This window comes from Lasioglossum baleicum, chromosome 7 (genome assembly GCF_051020765.1).
Source record: "Lasioglossum baleicum chromosome 7, iyLasBale1, whole genome shotgun sequence".
NCBI classification, from domain to species: domain Eukaryota; kingdom Metazoa; phylum Arthropoda; class Insecta; order Hymenoptera; family Halictidae; genus Lasioglossum; species Lasioglossum baleicum.
Window position 1 is genome coordinate 11,077,878 of NC_134935.1, and position 19,025 is coordinate 11,096,902.

Genomic DNA, 19,025 nt, shown 5'->3' on the forward strand with positions numbered 1-19,025 from the left:
ATTGTTAGAAGAATATCAGGTACTTATTGAACGTGATGCAGCTGAAATTTCCTGGTTATGGAAACTTCTACCAGCATTCTTTTACATTACAAGCGCGGTCACTGGATACATTTGCAGTATTATGTTCTACGTAATATGGGTACCGACATAAGTTCGCATATTTTTTTTCTTCAAACATTTTTCATATAAATAGAATTTTTTATTAAAAATTTTAAAGAATCACGCCTTTGGTGATAATTGTCCCCTTTGGGCGAATTCTGTTCTCGTGGTTCCTGTGGAATCAGAAGAGGATGACATATTTGATGAGATCAGTAGGAATTTGATTGATATAAATTGGTGGGATTATATTATTACCAATTATGATTACAAATATAAATGTAAAATATACTTTACAACTTGTTTCTTATCCTGTATATTTGGAACCATGGGGTTCACTATGTTTTTAATATGTGGGAAAGGTGGATATGATGTAGAAATGTAAGTAATTGCTTATTAATTGATAACTGTAAATAACAACACAGAGACATGAATAACATATTTGTATAGATTTCAAGCTCCATGGAGGATTGTAGTTCCAGCAACAATTTTGAATGTAATATTTGTATTAATTACTACATATAGTGTTACAAATCTGGAGAAAGGGTATTTAATGTTCAGTCAGAACTTAAAAAGCATTTACATTCAAATGAATATTACTCGTGAAACACCAAAACCTATAAGGTATAGAAATTACTATAATGCATCAATTATTTAATCTCGAAAATATATATGTATATTTCAGTCAATGTGAAATTGTACAAGAATATTTGCAGTATCAGAGTAACTATGAATATGATCTATGTAAACTATTCCCTTGGCTGCAGGTTACCACCTTGGAAACATTATACATACATAATAATTTAATGTGAAACTCAATCCTATATTTAACATATATATTACATATTTTTAAGGTTCTTTCATATATAATGATGTGGAGCTGGCTTGGAGGATTGATGATATTAATTTTCAGAATAATAACAATTAATGATTTCAAATTACTAAGGATTAGGATCTATGACGTTTCAAATGATCTTTTGTTAAATAAAACCAATAGAAATGGACCAGAAGATAACAATATAACAAACAAAGAGAAAATAGAATAATTATGGGTATACTGAAAGCCATTTATTTGTATCTTACATATACTTGTATATGAACATTTTATGTTGTATGTATATGTACGAAAACGTATAAAACTAGAGATTATAAATTCAATTAAAATGCAACAAATGTAAAAATCAGATTATAAACTATTATTAATATAATTATATATACTAACTTTTTTCAATAACTCTGCTTTAACACTGTTATGTGTTTGAGTCTTCCTATATTAGATAAAAGAATAAGTTGTGTACATACTTCACGCTTTTAGCAAAAATTGTTGGCGAGATGTATGCAAACTATTGTTATAATCATTATATTTTTTAGATCATTACTTCTATAATCTCTGAATTGCTAAATTTTTTAATTATATAGTATTCCTTTGATTTCCTATAATACATTTATGGTCATCTTATAAATTTAAATCCTTTAATTAGTTCTCTAGATTGATACCACTGGTAAGGAATATTTTCAATGTTCTCATTTGTATTGTTCAAGAATTCTTTGTCTTTATCTTTGTTATTATCGATCTCGGCCAATTCATTATAAATCTTTACTATATGAATGCAGTTGCATTCCATATTTACATGGCTATTGTGGTGTAATTTAAATATAAAACATTTTGAATTCTTTACTGGGGCTGTATATTGTGGCTTAGGCAAAAAGAATTCAGACATTGAATTCCTATCGCTCTTTCGTACTAGTACAAAGGTGTTTGTGAGACTCATTGGTGAGGATATTGCGTCTTGAAATTCTGAACACTCTAACATAGACCTAAAAATTGATTGTACATTATTTTAACAACACCAGAAATTAGAAGAGACCTGTTAAATAAATATGATTTTACTGACCTCATTAGATTTAACAATGGTTTCCTAGATGCATGTTTGTATTCATAATGTTCCTGGCTATTCAGAATATCCGATGGAAGTTCCAGTCGAATATGCAGTTTTGGTGATATTATGGTGGCACCAATGATTATAGCAATTTCTTTGATTTTGCAGTTATTAAGATGAAATTGTGAACTCAATTGTTCTGATGTATCTTTCAAAGATTTCAATAATGTTTTTATGGAAGCTGAATTTCTATCCATTGGTTTCAGATTCGTTTGCAATTGAGTCAACGAATCATACGTAAATGGTATTTGTTGCTTTTGATACAAAATATACTTTAAAAGTTCGATCACTAATTTCACACAAGCGTCGGTTGTCAAAGGCTCGTCCAATTCTACATTAATATCCATTTTGACTTTTGGATCGCGCTTCTAAAACAAACCCGCGCATAACCTCTCTCAAACAAAACGGTTTCTCGAAATATTACTCTCTCAAATTTACGGAAACATTTTTGATTTTTATGACAAAAAATGTGTCGGTATATTATGGACAATATTAAGATAATATTATTTACGATTGCTTCTGTAATATAAATTCTGTTGCTTGCAAATTATTTACAAGTGCTTCGTATACTAATGAGAATCAGCCTTGTTCAGTCAAAAAGCTAAATACACATGTCACTATTTAAAGTCTCTATCGCAGTGCAACCACAACTATTTATATATGTAAAGAATGTTATGTTATCTGAGAAAAGTTCAGTTGTATTTTAATATTTTTAATGTATTGTTCAATTTTAATGAATCTATAGTATAATCATTGGGGTCAAATTTTAATCGTTTGCGTCTTGCGTCATTGCGTCGTGTCGGCAGATAGGGGAAATTGAGGGGAATACAGTTACCCTCTCTTTGTCATTACCGGGTTCGTTACTACGCAGACGCAGACGCAATGCGAATTGGGTGCTTGCATTTCGTCACGTGACCGGTCCGAAGCAAAAGCGTGGGATAAGGTAGAGTGGGAGACAATTTTTAATTTGGCGTCGTTGCATGTGCGTCGTGGTGCGTCGTCTGTCGTACAGGTTAAAAACAGGCAAAAATGGCGGAAGTAAAGTCACGTCGTGTCGCGCAAACAGAAGATTTATCAAATGTTGAGTTTGAAACCAGTGAAGATGTGGAGGTTATTCCCACGTTCGATAATATGGGACTCAGAGATGAGTTATTGCGAGGAATTTATGCCTACGGTAACGTAATAATTCTAAATTCGTTGTAGTATGTAAATATAACCTATTCGTCCAGTTTCAGTTTTATTATTTCGATAAGTGTGTCATTAATAGTTATCATTACACAATAGTAGTCATTAATATTCTCGAATTTTACTTGTAATCTAAAAATAATGTTTTTATTGTAGGTTTCGAGAAACCGTCTGCAATCCAGCAAAGATCCATCAAACCCATAATGAAAGGACGCGACGTGATCGCACAAGCTCAATCTGGTACAGGAAAGACAGCAACGTTTTCGATTGCTATATTACAATCCTTGGATACGCAAGTTAGAGAAACGCAAGTATTGGTCCTTTCTCCTACAAGAGAATTGGCGACGCAGATACAGAAGGTTATCCTGGCATTAGGAGATTTTATGAATGTTCAGTGTCATGCGTGTATTGGAGGTACAAATCTAGGAGAGGACATTAGAAAATTAGATTATGGCCAACATGTTGTATCTGGAACACCTGGCAGAGTATTTGGTAAATATATAAAATAGTTAACAAAGCAAATGTTATAAATAGACTGTGAACAAAATTATTGGAAAATTTAAAAAATTGAAGATGTCAATATATGATTTCTTCTCTATTAATATCATTAAGGGAAGCAGATGCAGAAAATTTTTATTTTGCATAAAGATTCGCAGTCTAGTTATAAAGGTAGAATGAACTTATAGTGAATTTTGTGGTATTTTCAGATATGATAAAAAGAAGGGTTCTCAGGACAAGAGCAATTAAGATGCTAGTTCTCGATGAATCAGACGAAATGTTAAACAAAGGTTTTAAAGAACAAATTTATGATGTATATAGATATTTGCCACCTGCAACACAAGTAGTATTAGTATCTGCCACATTACCACATGAGATCCTTGAAATGACAAGCAAATTCATGACAGATCCAGTTCGTATTTTAGTTAAACGGTAAGCCACAGCTTTCTACATTTAACAGAGAATTCTTATTTTACTAGTATTAATCTATAATTTTTCTTCGCAGTGATGAATTGACATTGGAAGGAATAAAGCAGTTCTTCGTTGCTGTGGAAAGAGAAGAATGGAAATTTGATACATTATGTGACTTGTATGATACATTGACAATAACACAGGCTGTAATTTTCTGTAATACGAAACGTAAAGTAGATTGGTTGACAGAGAAAATGAGGGAGGCTAATTTCACAGTGTGTTCTATGCATGGTGATATGCCTCAAAAGGAAAGAGACAATATTATGAAGGAGTTCAGATCTGGTCAAAGGTATGTTTACTAACATAAAATAAAATATTGGCATATAAATAAGATTTGGTATTGTACTTATAGTATTCTTTGATTTTACAGTCGTGTATTGATTACAACAGACGTCTGGGCAAGAGGAATAGATGTACAACAAGTATCACTTGTAATCAATTATGACTTACCCAATAATCGTGAGTTGTACATTCATAGAATAGGTCGATCGGGTCGTTTTGGTAGAAAGGGTGTTTCTATCAATTTTGTCAAAACTGACGATATCAGGATTTTGCGAGATATTGAACAATATTATTCCACACAGATTGACGAAATGCCTATGAATGTAGCAGATTTAATATAAACCATAGATCTAATAACTACTAATTAAGAATGTCAACAAAAACTTCAATTTCACTCTGTTTCGTTTCAATGCATTTCTTTGTTTACAGAAAGTAAATCTTATAAAAGTGACATTCTCAAAGGAGTATGCTACTTTTAAAGGTACATATATTCACACTTTTAGTTTTCAAAAGTAATATGTTAGATGTAACATTTAAATAAACTTGATTGACTCTTTAGAGTATAATGTACCAATAAAAGCTTAAGGATAAAACAACGGTCGAATGTATAATTATAATTATTATTTGTATTACAATGTTTATATTGTATTACTTGTATCTAACATAGCAAATAGAGTTAATAAAAAAAATTCACTACAGTATTTATTATTGCACTAGAGCAGACATGTATTACAGAGAACAAATATACTTTCATAATTATACGCATGTTTTTTTCATTAAAGTAAAAATAGAAGTACGTTTGTTACTAAAAGCCCCCATACATACTACTGAACTGAAATAATCAATAACTGGTCTCCCAGTTTAGATGGCAGCAGAGCAGTGTTTTGATTTAACACTTTACAAACATAAATCGCGAATTCAATTACATAGAAAAATTCTACTTGCCTTTTAAAAAAAAATCTATTGTTTTTCAACATGAATTGCAAGTATAATACTGTGAAAAATCTTACACATTGTGCATATCAGAGTGTTTGATATGGCTGCAGAGTCAGTTCCAATATTTACTAATATAAGGGTAAAATGTGAATATAAAAACACATATTTTTATAAAATTGAATTCCTAAGTGGTGAATTGTAAGTGAAGTACAATGTGAAACAATCATTATACAGATAGAGATTGAGAAAATATGGAAGCGCAGGAGGATTGTACTGTTCGAAGAGGACAGCCAATTCGTCGTTATCAAAATGATTATAAAGCTGATGGGCACACATCGACCTGTAAGTAATAGCATTAATTAAATAAAAAAAAGTCATGTCAAATATAAATTAATATTCGTTTGTCTAGCAATGATGGGAAATCAACCTCAGTATTTGAATGTAGGTAGACCTACTGTTCGAATAGCCGTATACTTGATGACTGGAATGTTTTTAACAATGGACATTGAACAAAATTTTACTACGCAACAAATTCTGGCAATAATACAATCTGAAGGAGAACTTGGATTAACAAGAGCTTCGTTGCTTATTGGCCAAACAGTGTTCGCTTTGTGGCTTTGTTCTTCCAGTTTAGAAGTTCAACTACGTCCAAATCACAAGCCTATAGAATTGGCTGCGAAATGGAATCGTTTAGTAAGAAAATACAGTTCTCAAAGTGAGGATTGTGACGAGGAACCTTTACTGTTTCTTCGAAGGAATGTGTTCCTTTCCAGAGCAGATGAAGAACAAATCAAAGAAGCTAAAGTATTGGAGTTATTGTATGCAGAAGCTAGAAATAATGTGTTACAAGGTAAAAATCTATATGGAAAATTTGTAACTGTCAGACAAATATATAAAGATCATAAAAGAAACAAATTTTAGGCCGATACCCATGCGAAGGACAAGCACGATATGCTAGTTTGGGTGCACTTCAAGCAAGAATTGAGTTAGGTCCATACAATCCGCAAACGCACACACTAGCATTTTTCAGAAGACATCGTGGTAGATTTCTACCTCACCATTATACTTCTCCTAGCTTGTTATTAGGACTAGGTCTTGGACTAGGACTAGTGGGAGGGAAAGGAGCACCAGAGGCACGCTTGCTTGAACAGTACAAGCGGATACCTAATCACACAGGGACTAACGCGAATCCAAGAAAACTTATTCGAAAATATTTAGAGTTCTGTTGGAGTTTACCATGCTATGGTGCAGCGTTTTTTCAAGGACAGATTGAGCGTCCTGTGAGAGGTTTGGCGTCATGGATCACAAACCGCGATATGCAAGTTCTTATAGCCATTAATTCATCAGGAGTGTACATTGTGGATGATATGCAATGTGTAAGGAATTTTAATTCTTACAATACACGATTGAACTCACGAATTTCATATTAATTTTTGTTCAGAGTTTGCTATTGGGTCTGAAATATTCAGAACTCAGTTGGGAAATGGCAAAGCCTTCTGACGAAGGTAATTTGGACTGCCTGCCTTGTCTATTTCTACAGTTTCCGGTACGAGAGAATGGAGCTCGTGTTTATAAAATTCTACAAGTATTCTCAAGACAAGTATGATTTACCTTTTTCAAGTTGCAAGTTGTGTTTCAGGAGATAATGAATCTTATGATTATGTTTAGGCAATAATGATGGATACATTGATCTCTGGATTCGCTGAGGAACACCGTCGGCACGGGGCTAACGGGGACGTTGCAAATGTTGAACGTTTAACCGATCATTCAATAGGTTCAAACGCAGGCAGCTTCACAAACAAACTTAGCAAATTTACATTGGCCACCTTCGACGACGAAGGTACTGATGTAGGAGGTATTACATTTTATTAACAACTCCGTAATATTTATTATTAAAAATGTATTTCAGGCCGTTGTATCGGACAAATGGGCTCTTGGTCTTTTCAATAAATATTTTTATTTGTATATTAATACTTGAATTAACCATACCGAAGTACCGCTAGGTGCGGACTCTGTTCTAAGTGATTGAACAACATTTTGTATTTATCTGGAACTAAATATCTGTGACGATTTAGCTGGGTTTCCAAAGTTATCATATCGAAGTTAATTTTGTTCATTTCTTCTAACATTTCTTCTTCCTCTTCGTGGGTGAATTCTTCGCCCTATGTAAAGAGTTTATATGAAATATTTGTTTATATAAAATCATTTCACAGGAAAAAATATGTTGTACTTGGAATAATAGTTTTTCCTGTAAACCCGTTAACTTTTTTGAGCATTGGTCAAATTTCCGTAAAATTTTATTTGCCCTCTGCACGAGTACTTGTTTATAATCGTTAAGACATTGGGCTCGTAATACATATGCCTGTTGCATAGATAATTCTTCTGGATTTCCCAATTGTGCTAAATATGGTTTCATATAATCCGCCGTGATTATCATGGATTTTTCGCTTTGCACGCGCGACCATTCACGCTGTGTACGACGAATAGAAAAAATAAGTGAATGATAAAGTTAATAAAGCCATTTGATTTGATCGTTTTCGTACCATAACGTCAGTCATAGATTCTTCATCTCGGGTCGTGTTGAATATAGATACTTGTAACTTAGGCGATAAATATTCATCATCTCTGATTTTTAGAAAGTTGGCCACTTCAACTTCAGCACCTCTGACAGACGTTACACATTGATCCTCTTCCTCAAGTTGCGTTTCCAGTTCGCAAAGTAATTCATAAGCTTTCTCGGGTTCATTGGAAGGCTATAAAAGAATCAGTAGAAGGAAATACATTTTCGCTAAAATACGTTATTATGAAAGTTGTTAACACGACTGACATTATATCCTTGTGTCATGGATGGCTTAAATTTTAAACGATCCCCTCTTTCTGCGAGTGGCGGTTTTATATACATTCTAGTAGCTCTGGTATATTCTCCAGTTTCATAATGGTACAAGAGCCGTATTTCATTTTCGTCAATAGCAAACTCACGCCTTGCTATATTTTTGTGGGCCCTTATCGTTTCATCTCTATTATACTCTTCAATGATTTTCTGTAATTTAAATAATGTTCCATAGATCTCTTATATCTACTGTGATAGACGTAAAATTCTACTGTACCGATATGTGCCGATAATGGATGTCCTCAGGGTTGGGAATACCTTTTCCCAGTGAAAATTCCGCACACCTGTGTTCCAAGTCGTTACAAACTCTGCCTTTACCACCGAATTCAATTAAAACGTATTTACCACCTACCTATAATGTAGAAAATCGTCACGATCGATGAAGTATTGCTTTATATATGTAGGGTGTATTTCCAATCGCGAAAGTCCATCGAGACGCGCAACATGATAGAATTCCAAAATACGTTCCGCGACCACTGTATTGGGACCATTTGAAAAATACCTATGTTCTGTAATTTTGATCATCAATGGATATAGAAGAAACTTAATCAATACATGCAAAAATATTTTTGAACTTCGAATGATACCTTTACATTGATCTGGCCGACCTCTTTGATAGAAATCAATCGCAGAATCATTAGTCAGATTTCTTCTACATTCTACAAGATTATCCGACCTGTTCGTGTAAATTTCTTGAATATCGATAGCGTTTTGGTAAGAATTATCACTGTATTTAGTGATTCGCTGTATCAAACCGTCTACTTGCAGGTATGGCGTGTAAAGTTCATCCTTCGTTTTCTTGTAAAACATCGTTTTCATACCTTTTGGATATCGTCTCTCAAATTCTGAAACATTTCACTGCAATATATTAAAGGGGTAGACTCGCGTTTTCAGGATTGCACGGGTGCGGGATGCGCTTCCTCATTTCTCGATAATGCAACGCTCTCAAAAGTCCTATTTTTACGTTTACGAGGCGTAATTTGCATTATTCTGAAGCATAAACCTGCGCATGGACTGTGGTAAGATGACAAGGTCCCCGGTGCAAGATTTGTGTCCCCACTATACCTTCCCCTTCTACGACGCTATTCCCCACGCTTACGCCGTGTTCCGGTCACGTGCCGCGTTTCGTCTCTGTCGTACATGTGTCCGGTACTGGCAGAGAGAGGGTAACTTTCTCCCTCAATTGCTGCTTCATCCCCTCATCTGGCAACAATACTGCCAGGGACCTTCTTGTCCTCTCACCATTAGCTATTTTCATAAAGTTGTGACAGCTACATGCTGCCGAATAATACAGATTACGCCTCGTAAACGTAAAAATAGGAGTTTCGAAGGCCATTGCGGCCTAGATTGACCTTTTATCTAGCGCTTTTGACTACTGAAAAATCCCATCTTTGCATTATCGAGAAATTAGAAGGCCCTTCCCGCATCCTTGTAATCCTTGAAACGAATCTACCCCCTTGTCCACAGGAGGTACACACCTTCGGCGCTGATCTGTATTTCCTGCACATACGATATCGGCATATCCAGATGTTTCTCCTGCAATATAACAGAATCTTCATCGATGACCTCTCCTATTCCCCGCATTGTCCACGGTTCTCCAGGTAGTATGTGCTCCCATAGTTCCAGCTTCGTCAAATCCCATATTATGTTGGAGCAGGTTTCCGAGCGCGGTTGCAAGTTCACCCAATAATTTTGATCATTCCATATACTTTCTACGCCTAAATACAGTCCATCTGTATTATTATATGTCGGATTATAAGGAACACCGGTGGAGGGCTCAATAAAAATTGGTCCAGAAAACTCTTGGTCCCTCAATCCCCCTAACTCTGGTAAAATTGCAACCCAAGCGTGTATTCTGTGTCCATAATATTTATCCGGTGGAGGCTGTTCCAATTCCTAACATTCGAACTTACTATTAAAAAACAGATCTGGATTGGAAACGCATATAGTGTGAACGATTTACAGAAATTTCAATTACCTCGATTAGTCTTTGCTGCTCCTCTTCTTGTTGCCTTAACTTCTCTTGCAACCGTTTTTGTTCTTCTTCCTTTAATTCCCCTAAAAACTCACTTGTATATTCCACAGGTGGTTTCAATTGATATTTCGTAATTTCAACTTCTATCTTCGAAACACTACGTGCTGGTTGCGTTTCTGGTTGCCGCGTATAGGGATACGCGGTTCGCGTCAAGTCACACATAGTTTGCTCCCTGGATGCATAACCGCTTACCACGAACGCGTTGTACCCTTGGCCGAGTAGAAGGCTCGTCAGAAATGTTGCGCATTCGAAGCAATTACCATTCTGGAACTTTCCCATCCAAGTCGGCGAACGTAATTTGCTTGGCTGTAAATACGATAAAGTAAGAATCATTAAAAATCGGTCTAAAAGAAAATCTCATTACCGGCGATTGGTAATATAGAGTACTTCGATAACGACTTTAGACTTCGACGGGTATTTATGTGTTCTGCTTTACCGATCGTCGTGAAATCATAAAGGGATCACCAGTTACCGTTAGTTTCACATGAAAACGCAGAAGTAATAATAATAACAATACCAAAGAGTAAATACATCGCACACACAGTTACTAGTCGTCCACACGAGGAGTGTACACGTTGAAACCGGCCGGCGAGCACGTGGCAGCTCGTGCGTATTCTCGGTCCCTGACCTACGTCACCGTATTATGATCTACGCGTAGAATTCACTGCATCGTGCCGCGGGAATCACCGAACGGTATAGAAAGAGAAAGACGCAGCAACCCAACAAAAGGAAACGAGATCACTGGAGCACAGAGAGACACGCGCATACGGTGATATTAAATCCGTGAAAAGGGTCAATCGACGACGTATCCTCACGAAACAGATTCCGCCCAGCCCTTCGTCTCTTTAACGGAGTATCGCCGAAGACTTTCGAATTTTCCCTTTTCCGCAGATCAATTTCGAAAGCTCGGTGCTTTGAAAATCGTCGATGGGGTGCCGTTGCCCTTCCCTGTCTTCGGACGGGGGAGAGGTCACTCCTTTTTTGCGAGAACGTGTAAGCCTGGGCCAGGGTAGAGCGAGATGGTCAGTGGGTGGCGGCGGCGGCTATCCCTCGACCCCTTCACCCACTTCCGCCCCCTCTGTCCACCCAGACCTAACCTCACCCTACCCTCCGACCCCCCGCCCTCCGCCCCACCACTCCCCTCCGGCTTCCATCACCCTCAGTCCCGTTTCCTCGCCCATTGGCGTTGCCCACCCGTCCGCTTCCCGTCCCTCGTCACCCTCGTTCCGCGCGACCCCTTCAACCGGCACCCACGTGGGACGCAAGACGAGGGTGTGAGGCAGCAGACAACGCGGAGATACCGCTGCCGCGCCGCGTCGAACCGAGCCGCGCCGAGCCGCGCGGCAGCTGCGTTCAGTGTTTCTCAACCATCAACTTACGTGTCCTGAACGCGATAATTTACAACCTTCACGGAACCCGTCGTCTCTCTGCGGCGTGAATATCGCGAGATATATGACACCCGCCACCGCTATAAATACATCCCCCTATACAGGATTTAATGGCACGCTGCGGCTCTGCGAAATTAACAGAGATCGCTAACTTTTCGATAATTTTCCTTTCCTTATATCCCGCGGATTTTCCCCGACCTTAGGTTGTTGGGTAATCGTTACCCAGGAGCCAGCCATCTGACGCCACTGGTCAATACGTGCCAATTTATCTTTCACTTTTGTCCGCGAAAATATCTCGAGTCCTTACAGCCATTTCAGGCCACTAGTTAGGCATTTTAAGCGTTGTCGTTATTAATATTATAGAGTTGAAGTACGAACGGTGTATGTATATTTATCGGCCAACCTGTATAGCTAAATTTATAAAAATAGAAAATCAGAAATAGCTGAAGAATTGTAAAATTACGATCACCAACAGATCGCAAAAAGGAGACAGATTGAAACGAAATCCCGCGATAACTCCTGGTTATCCGTGTGCCCAATTTGGTTAACAAACCCCTTTTGTGTGTGGCTTTTCCTTACAATATACTATTTTCTACATTTTTTATTTGAGGACAAAGGACTAATTTGCAAGAGTTTATTAGTAGATGTCTCTTATCTTTATGCGATTTAATTCAAATAAGGCACATTTGATTTTCTTCCTCTAGTTTCCTGATTGAAATGAAAATTTTACGATAATTTCCAGTACGATGCTGCTAATATAAGATCGATTTCTAATGGTAATTCAATTGTATAATTATAGGTGAAACCCGTTTACCGATCGGCGAATCGATAGATCGTGCGCGCACCGTGAATTCTGAGTACAACTTACTTTCTCGAGGGCGAACTTGATTTGTTAGCAAGAAGATTCGAAGACTTTCCCGTGCCACGGAACCCTTTAAAGTGGATAGAACACCGTCAAAGCCCGATATCTTTATCGAGTGCGTGATACAGTAGAATTACATATAACGCGATCAATTCAGAAAAATATCGAAAGTATCGGAGCCGGCTTCAAGGTCCTCGCGACCTTTCCGAGATATTATCAGCGACCAATACTTCGATCGCGGAAACCGTGTTTACTGTGATATAGCCATATGTCGCGGGTCTCAGCCCATTATGTTGTTAGCTGAAACGGTCTTCGACGAGACTTCGCCGTTATTATTCAAAAATCAATTTCCACTGAACGGAACCGGTGCTTTGAAAATCGAGGATTCTTTCGTGACGGTATAAACGAAATCTAATTAAGCACGCGGTGGTTAATATTTATGTTTACGAATTTTCTGTAGACAATTCGCGAGGGCAGCGGCATTATAAAGTATGTAATTACTTTTAAACGGGAAAAGAAAATAGTACGTATCGCGGCTGACAATTAGGTGCTTATTTACGCCCACTACGTTACACAAAGGCGACTACCCGACTCTTTCTTTAGATTCTTGGCCGAAGACGGGCTGCCTTGTCATTTGTCTACTAATATACCTTCCGTTTCAAGCGTTTATTTCATCGTTTAAAAATTCGTGCCTCCACTTATTTTATGGTATGTATCTACAGTCGGTGTACAAAGTATTCGTACACCATTTATAAAAACGAATAAATTTTTCAAAATTGGACTCAGCAGCTTGAGTTTTTTTGAGACGTTAGAAGGGTTAGTTTACTAGCTAATGTGTAAATAATTTTTTTTTAAATTGTTATTGGTCGCAATTGCGAAGGAAATAGTAAAGATCACGATTTTTTATTTTTTATCTCTAAAAAGAAACTCAAGCTGTTAGGTCCAATTTTGAAAAAGTAATTCGTTTTTTTAATGTGCAGGAATACTTTGTACACCGACTGTATATCATTATCATTATTTCTTAATCTTATTTTTGAAAATCTGTCTTTATCAATATAATAACACTAAACGAAGCTTAGATTACGTTGCTGGGGGTGGCTTGTTCGTCACAATCGAAATTGCTATTGTTGAAGGACCCTTTAAAAGGAGTTTGAAAAATTATGAGATAATCGCCGGTAGATAATGTGGGAAAAATAAATAATATAGTTATATTAATCAGGTTATACGGGAGTCTATCTAAAAGATGTGCGGCTTTGATCTTGTATTCGATAGAGGAAAATTTTTTGGCTACACTGGTTGATTTTGGCTAGAAATCAATCAGCAAGCTGTTAAAAGTCCCGCATAGATAAGAGTACCTATAGTTCGGACTTCGCTTATAGCCCTAAACAACTCAGGATTAAGATGTCAGCGGAAAAGGCGCCTGTTGAGAGCAGCGCAAGCTTGGCATGGAAAAATGTGGTATTTTCATGGAAGTGAAGCTGGTCTGGCTATGATCGGCAGGAAAACGAGCGATTTGTAAAGGGGCTCGAAATCCTTTAATTCCGTGGCACAGAGAGGCCACCGATAATTCCGGTTGGCATGCCGGTTCGTCCCGCCCTGGACCGATCTACGTCCACTTCCGTGGACGTAGCGAACGTGATTTACGCCGAGACGATGCTCGTCGGTATCGGTTCGCGGGATGCATGATCAAAGCGCGACGGTCGAAAGCGCGGATCGAAGCGCTGATTGGACGGGCTTGGGAGCGGGGTGCCGCGAGATAGCGCTTTTCGGGACGCCTCGATGTCGTGCTCGCCGCTGTTGGCCGCCGTATCGAGGACGTTATCCGTGGACGCGACCAGAGAGTGCTATGTGTGCCTTCACACAAGCTCGCGTGGGGAACACCGACGAGCGTACACCGGATCTTGAGCGTGTTGGCGCGCGTTGGGAGATGGAACGACCGAGGGCGAAGGAAAGGAGGAGGGATCCGGGGGGAAAAGAGAGATGGAGAGAGAACCGAGAGCGAGAGAGAGAGAGAGAGAGAAAGAGAGAGAGGGACAGGGGGGGGGGACAGCCTGTGGAAACGGAGCGAGAGAGATAGCGATAGGGAGCGAGGCCTAAATCAGGGGCGATCGCACCGAGCGACGTCGCTATCTCTCTGAATATGCGAACCACTATTTGGCGTCCGCGGCGCGTACCTACCTAGTACCCGGTATTACTAGATACTAGATAGTACCTAGCCCCTGCTGCCGCTTCCTACAGGCTGAACCACACGACTTACCCGCCGCGATCGTTCGCCTAGCCTGACACACGTTGATTACCCACTTTTTCGCGGGTATTTCGTCATGCTTCGAGGCTGTACCGCCTATCCGGTATGGGTACTCGCTCGCGCGCGAAACCAACTTTATTTCACCTTTATCTGCTTCGTCAAATAAACGAAGACACTGACGCATCTGTGTTGCAATCTGTTCCTCGGAAGAATCTAATATATGCTCGTAGTTGTATGTACATAATAGCTGTCCACCCTACTTCATGCACGAAATATGTGGGTTATAGGAATATTCTGGACTGCTGTAACTTAAAGGAATGATTGGAAGTAGAGGTACGTCTTCACTTCACTTCTGTTTCTTATAATTAGACTGCGGATGTTTATGCAGTTTGCAATTTTTGTAGACGAATTTTAAGAAAGGGGAATCGAATGAACTCTCCTTTCAGTGGTACATAGTAGTCTTCACAAGTCTGAAATAAATCAGAATCGTATTAAATTCTGTCAAATTTTATACTCTAGCATTTTTTGAAAATTTTCAGATCTGCAGTCTACCTATAATTGATTTCGAAAATCAAATTATACCGAAACCGTGATTTCAGAGTACCGTGTTAATATCGAAATCGTGTTCTCGGAATACCGTGTCGTAAGAGGGCCGAGTCTACATGAAACGAAAGATTGCTCATCTAATCCAGAAAATGGGTGGGTTTGCTGAACGAGCGTGTGAGGTTTAACGAAGTGGACAACAATTCTAACGGAAGAAATGGAAGCTAGTTCGTTGTAGTTGGATGATCGGGTAGGACGGGCAACATGATTCACCCTGTACACCTTGGCTAGATGTACCATCGGCTATGTGCGTCCCTCCACGCGAGGAAGTGTAGGACGCCCTAGACCAACACTCACGCGCTCCGGTTTACATCTACGCGGTTTACATGCCCTGCGGACCGTGCGCCTCGGCTCCGAACAAGCCGCGATGCTCGGCGTTGTGTACACGGTGCTCAGAAAGTTACGAATCCGAAACTCGGAGCCCGTTATACGATTCCGTCCAGCATCGGAAGCGAGGGTCGGCCAACCGACCGCGCGGGGACCTTTTATCGTTGTCGCGTCCGCGATTACGCGAGGCGAGGCGAGGCGAGGCGGTTCCCGGGTCTCCAGGAATATTTACCCGCCAACAGAAGAAAAGTATATCCGGCCGGCAAATATCCGATATGTTTGCCGTGATAGTTAGGATTTATTTATCGGCATTTTCGACGAGGAAAAGCGGAATTGTAAACGAGGGAGTTATCGCATCCACGATGAAGGTCGCCGATCTCCGGAGTAAGATTAGACCGGGAAACTACCCGAAAACTATTTGCAAGCGTTAAGCTGTCAATCAAACTTATTAGACGCGCGTTACATTATTTACTGCTTGCCAGAGATTCGTCTCGGCGACTACCGAGACCGGTTTCTTTTGTACCGCCAGATCTAATAAGGGATGTACAAGAGAAAACTGAAAATTCACATCGACTAGGGTAAAAGAATTCCCAAAAATGCACCTATTTTTCAGGTTCATTGTTACTCCCCTTAATATTATTCCCGCTTCCCTTGGATTTAATCCGCAAGATTTCGAACTGAATTTTAAGTAGGAATATTTCTCCCTTCAGCCGCTCGCATTGTGCTCACGACGCACAACGTGTGTGATCGTGAGAGAAAAAATAAGGGGTAGTCGCGACAGCAATTGTAAAGAAAGGGGGTTAATGCTGCGGTTAATAGGGCGGACATTATCGTGTTGTCGTTTTCTATAATTCACTTACGAGGGGAAATGATACGATTAATGCTTGTCTAACTTGTTGAGCGGTTATGCCGATTTACTTTCGTAACAGAGTTCGAAGATTCGCGTGTTCTCGTCACCCACCCCCTACCACCCCCGGAAAGTTTCGTTCGGGGGTTTGGCGAGGACGAATAGAAGGCGTGTTTCTATGAAGTTTAAAACTGGGCTCGCGCCGGGGGTACTCCCAGTCTTCGTTCTACACAATCAACGGTATAATCCGTTCAGTCGCTCGACGAAGTTACGAACTTGCTCCCTCGGTCCTCCACGAGTGGAAAGTATTCGGAACAGCTGGTTACGTAAATAGTCGTGATTAACGCGAAGGATCAACAGAATTTCAGTAACAACGATCCGGGTTCCCTGAATGAAATCGTGTGCCTTTTATCCGGCCGATTGTTTGTCAGCTTGCAGCCGAACCGTGTCGACTTCAACCTGTTAACCGGCGCCGACGAGTTAACTCGTCGCTTGCATTTCATTTTAACCATCTATCATTTCCCGTTTCCTTATTCGTTTGCTGGAAAGTTTCTCAGTCAAACGCTATTACGATACCACACGTTTTAGTATCCCAACATGCTTCAAATTTGAAATAGCAACAACACAAGCAACACTGTTTATTGTACAAATCGATAAGGCTTCAATGTAGCATTGTAATTAAGTAATTTTTATGTTTCACTGTTTAGTTCGGATGATGTAGGTTCATGTTTCATTTGTATATTTCATGTCTTGAGTTTGCACCGATGAAGTAAGCCAAAGGCTACACCTAATCTGACCGGCGAAAGTTCAAAAGAAAGGGAAACCGTTCTAAACCATGGTGTACGGTGTACGCCATGACAGGCTCGGTTTACCCGTAAGCTTACGTCACGCGACTTCGAGGAACTTGAGAGAAGATGGAAGAAAAAACACCGGGAGATTTCATAGAATGATCATCGAGAAACTACTGAAAACCAGTTTCACGCTTCGAGCAGCGGCGGACGTAAAATGAGTGCCACGTCGCGACGCAACCGTTTGAGAATTTCGGAAACGTTCGATGGTCATTCTTTCGTCTCGTTGTTCGTTCGTGCATTTCCATTAAGTCCCACTCGAGAGCATTATGATTCTCGCGGGTCGCGAATATCGCGGATTACGTAATCGCGTCGGTCTATACATACCCAAGCCGAATTGGAGCGAAGCCGTCGGCGTTCGCGATTAAATAGACTCACCGCGTGCTCATGCTCGCGCGTTCATGCCTTTTCTATTAGGTCGACCCATAAGAGTCATGTTTTTTCCGTCGCACGACTCCGAGGCGTTGATAAACGATCCAGCTCCTGATTCATTTCGATTCTTTTATCGCGCGACCCTCGAGCGAACTCGATTTGCTTACGAGAATACCTAAAGCCGTATCCATTGAACTATCCACGGTCACGTGACCGTAATTGCGCGCGAGCAACTGTGTCCAACGAAAATTCTACAAATTCTGCAATGAAAACAGCGACTATGTTTGCAATTTGTATTCTTGCCAGGATTTAGTGCGTGATACATTCATCGGTGTCGCGAATTGCGCGAGATCGTTGATGTTTGTAACGAACGAAATCCCGAGGCGGTTGTTGATAGGTGTCATGGCGCCGAACACTGTTATCGTGTATCTAATTATATAGTATTTATAATAATTATATAAAAACAGTTACTCGAATTAATATTCGGACCCTCTAAAAAAGGCGATAATTTTTTTAATATTGTACTATACGATTTGAACTTTTTTGGGAAGCTAGAGCAATTAGTTTACTACAGGATGTGAAGGATGTGGGAATTTTGTAGTTCTCGTAGGGGAACCAGTTGGAACTCCCTGTACTAAAACACACGTTATAAGAACAAAGAAGATTAGATGATTGCAAACATTCGTGCCCGATTTGAAAATCAAACACAAAATGGTTACGTTCCAAAATAATTCATATTGTTTATATTATTAAATATGTTGTTATCCAATCAATTACTAACCATTTAAGTATTGCATGAGGTAAATATTACATCAATTTCATATCCATAAAATGAAAAAAATTACAAACAATGGAGTTATTCTAAGTCGGAAGAAATGTTTAATTTTCTTGTTAAAATAAGTCCGAGTGCAAAGGGTTAATCGATTACATTGTGACCACCATTTTATAATTTTCCGATTATTTTGATGTCTGAAACCTCGTTTATTGTACGGAGGCATGTTTCGTTGCAGAACTTCGATTGTAGCACGCATTTCCGGTCCCGTTCCGTGCAAGGACCGAGGTTCTACCGTACATGTATGCATGAAGGTTCGCAGGGAGGCGTGATAAGGCAGCGCGAGGGGTTAGAGCGGAGTCGGGAGGCGTTCGGGCGGTCGGAGGCTCGTAAACTATCTGCAGAGCTAACGCCATAATATATCAATA

The 19,025-nt window shown here is 39.4% G+C and overlaps 5 protein-coding genes across 7 annotated transcripts in view; 3 read left to right on the top strand and 2 right to left on the bottom strand.

Moving 5' to 3' along the window:
* Positions 1-162: 162 nt before the first annotated feature.
* On the top strand, positions 163-1,593 carry LOC143210899 (uncharacterized). The gene is made up of 4 exons (XM_076428168.1): positions 163-477; positions 547-720; positions 782-863; positions 951-1,593. The coding sequence occupies exons 1-4, from the start codon at positions 425-427 to the stop codon at positions 1,140-1,142; spliced, it is 501 nt and encodes a 166-aa protein (XP_076284283.1). The 5' UTR covers positions 163-424; the 3' UTR covers positions 1,143-1,593.
* Positions 747-2,812, bottom strand: LOC143210898 (MAD2L1-binding protein). Its single transcript, XM_076428167.1, has 2 exons — positions 1,992-2,812; positions 747-1,914 (listed from the first exon to the last, which is right to left on the bottom strand). Exons 1-2 carry the CDS (start codon positions 2,381-2,383, stop codon positions 1,548-1,550), a joined length of 759 nt encoding a protein of 252 aa, XP_076284282.1. The 5' UTR covers positions 2,384-2,812; the 3' UTR covers positions 747-1,547.
* A 190-nt stretch (positions 2,813-3,002) lies between these two features.
* Positions 3,003-5,171, top strand: LOC143210896 (eukaryotic initiation factor 4A-III). The gene is made up of 5 exons (XM_076428164.1): positions 3,003-3,210; positions 3,378-3,713; positions 3,929-4,151; positions 4,225-4,479; positions 4,561-5,171. Exons 1-5 carry the CDS (start codon positions 3,066-3,068, stop codon positions 4,811-4,813), a joined length of 1,212 nt encoding a protein of 403 aa, XP_076284279.1. The 5' UTR covers positions 3,003-3,065; the 3' UTR covers positions 4,814-5,171.
* Positions 5,172-5,308: 137 nt separating this feature from the next.
* Positions 5,309-7,373, top strand: Bili (FERM domain-containing protein 8 Bili). 2 transcript variants are annotated; one of them, XM_076428161.1, is made up of 7 exons: positions 5,309-5,554; positions 5,643-5,750; positions 5,818-6,258; positions 6,330-6,784; positions 6,850-7,008; positions 7,077-7,248; positions 7,318-7,373. In XM_076428161.1, the coding sequence occupies exons 2-7, from the start codon at positions 5,660-5,662 to the stop codon at positions 7,356-7,358; spliced, it is 1,359 nt and encodes a 452-aa protein (XP_076284276.1). In that variant the 5' UTR covers positions 5,309-5,554; positions 5,643-5,659; the 3' UTR covers positions 7,359-7,373. The 2 variants fall into 2 exon arrangements, with proteins under 2 accessions (XP_076284276.1, XP_076284277.1); XM_076428162.1 differs by having other exon boundaries at positions 5,309-5,547.
* LOC143210892 (dynein regulatory complex subunit 7) overlaps positions 5,865-19,025 on the bottom strand; it is a 54,451-nt gene continuing 41,290 nt past the window's right edge. The window contains exons 2-10 of one of the 2 annotated variants that reach the window (XM_076428160.1): positions 10,277-10,639; positions 9,777-10,194; positions 8,886-9,143; positions 8,651-8,807; positions 8,516-8,582; positions 8,236-8,448; positions 7,952-8,161; positions 7,639-7,878; positions 5,869-7,570 (exon numbers count right to left, since the gene is read on the bottom strand). In XM_076428160.1, the coding sequence (XP_076284275.1) occupies positions 7,388-7,570; positions 7,639-7,878; positions 7,952-8,161; positions 8,236-8,448; positions 8,516-8,582; positions 8,651-8,807; positions 8,886-9,143; positions 9,777-10,194; positions 10,277-10,639 (2,109 nt within the window). In that variant the 3' untranslated portion in view covers positions 5,869-7,387. Of the gene's footprint in view, positions 7,571-7,638; positions 7,879-7,951; positions 8,162-8,235; positions 8,449-8,515; positions 8,583-8,650; positions 9,144-9,776; positions 10,195-10,276; positions 10,640-19,025 lie in introns of both variants that reach the window. The other variant, XM_076428159.1, reaches the window with a different exon arrangement.

What these genes read in the sequence shown, in the direction of transcription:
- LOC143210899 (XM_076428168.1), top strand. Translation starts at nt 425, where the DNA reads ATGGGGTTCACTATGTTTTTAATATGTGGGAAAGGTGGATATGATGTA. An exon ending in GGTGGATATGATGTAGAAAT is followed by an intron (nt 478 to 546) that starts GTAAGTAATTGC and finishes ATATTTGTATAG; the next exon opens with ATTTCAAGCTCCATGGAGGA. An exon ending in GAAACACCAAAACCTATAAG is followed by an intron (nt 721 to 781) that starts GTATAGAAATTA and finishes TGTATATTTCAG; the next exon opens with TCAATGTGAAATTGTACAAG.
- LOC143210898 (XM_076428167.1), bottom strand. Translation starts at nt 2,383, where the DNA reads ATGGATATTAATGTAGAATTGGACGAGCCTTTGACAACCGACGCTTGT. An exon ending in CCATTGTTAAATCTAATGAG is followed by an intron (nt 1,915 to 1,991) that starts GTCAGTAAAATC and finishes ATCAATTTTTAG; the next exon opens with GTCTATGTTAGAGTGTTCAG.
- LOC143210896 (XM_076428164.1), top strand. Translation starts at nt 3,066, where the DNA reads ATGGCGGAAGTAAAGTCACGTCGTGTCGCGCAAACAGAAGATTTATCA. An exon ending in GCGAGGAATTTATGCCTACG is followed by an intron (nt 3,211 to 3,377) that starts GTAACGTAATAA and finishes TTTTTATTGTAG; the next exon opens with GTTTCGAGAAACCGTCTGCA. An exon ending in AACACCTGGCAGAGTATTTG is followed by an intron (nt 3,714 to 3,928) that starts GTAAATATATAA and finishes TGGTATTTTCAG; the next exon opens with ATATGATAAAAAGAAGGGTT.
- Bili (XM_076428161.1), top strand. Translation starts at nt 5,660, where the DNA reads ATGGAAGCGCAGGAGGATTGTACTGTTCGAAGAGGACAGCCAATTCGT. An exon ending in TGATGGGCACACATCGACCT is followed by an intron (nt 5,751 to 5,817) that starts GTAAGTAATAGC and finishes TCGTTTGTCTAG; the next exon opens with CAATGATGGGAAATCAACCT. An exon ending in GGCCACCTTCGACGACGAAG is followed by an intron (nt 7,249 to 7,317) that starts GTACTGATGTAG and finishes AATGTATTTCAG; the next exon opens with GCCGTTGTATCGGACAAATG.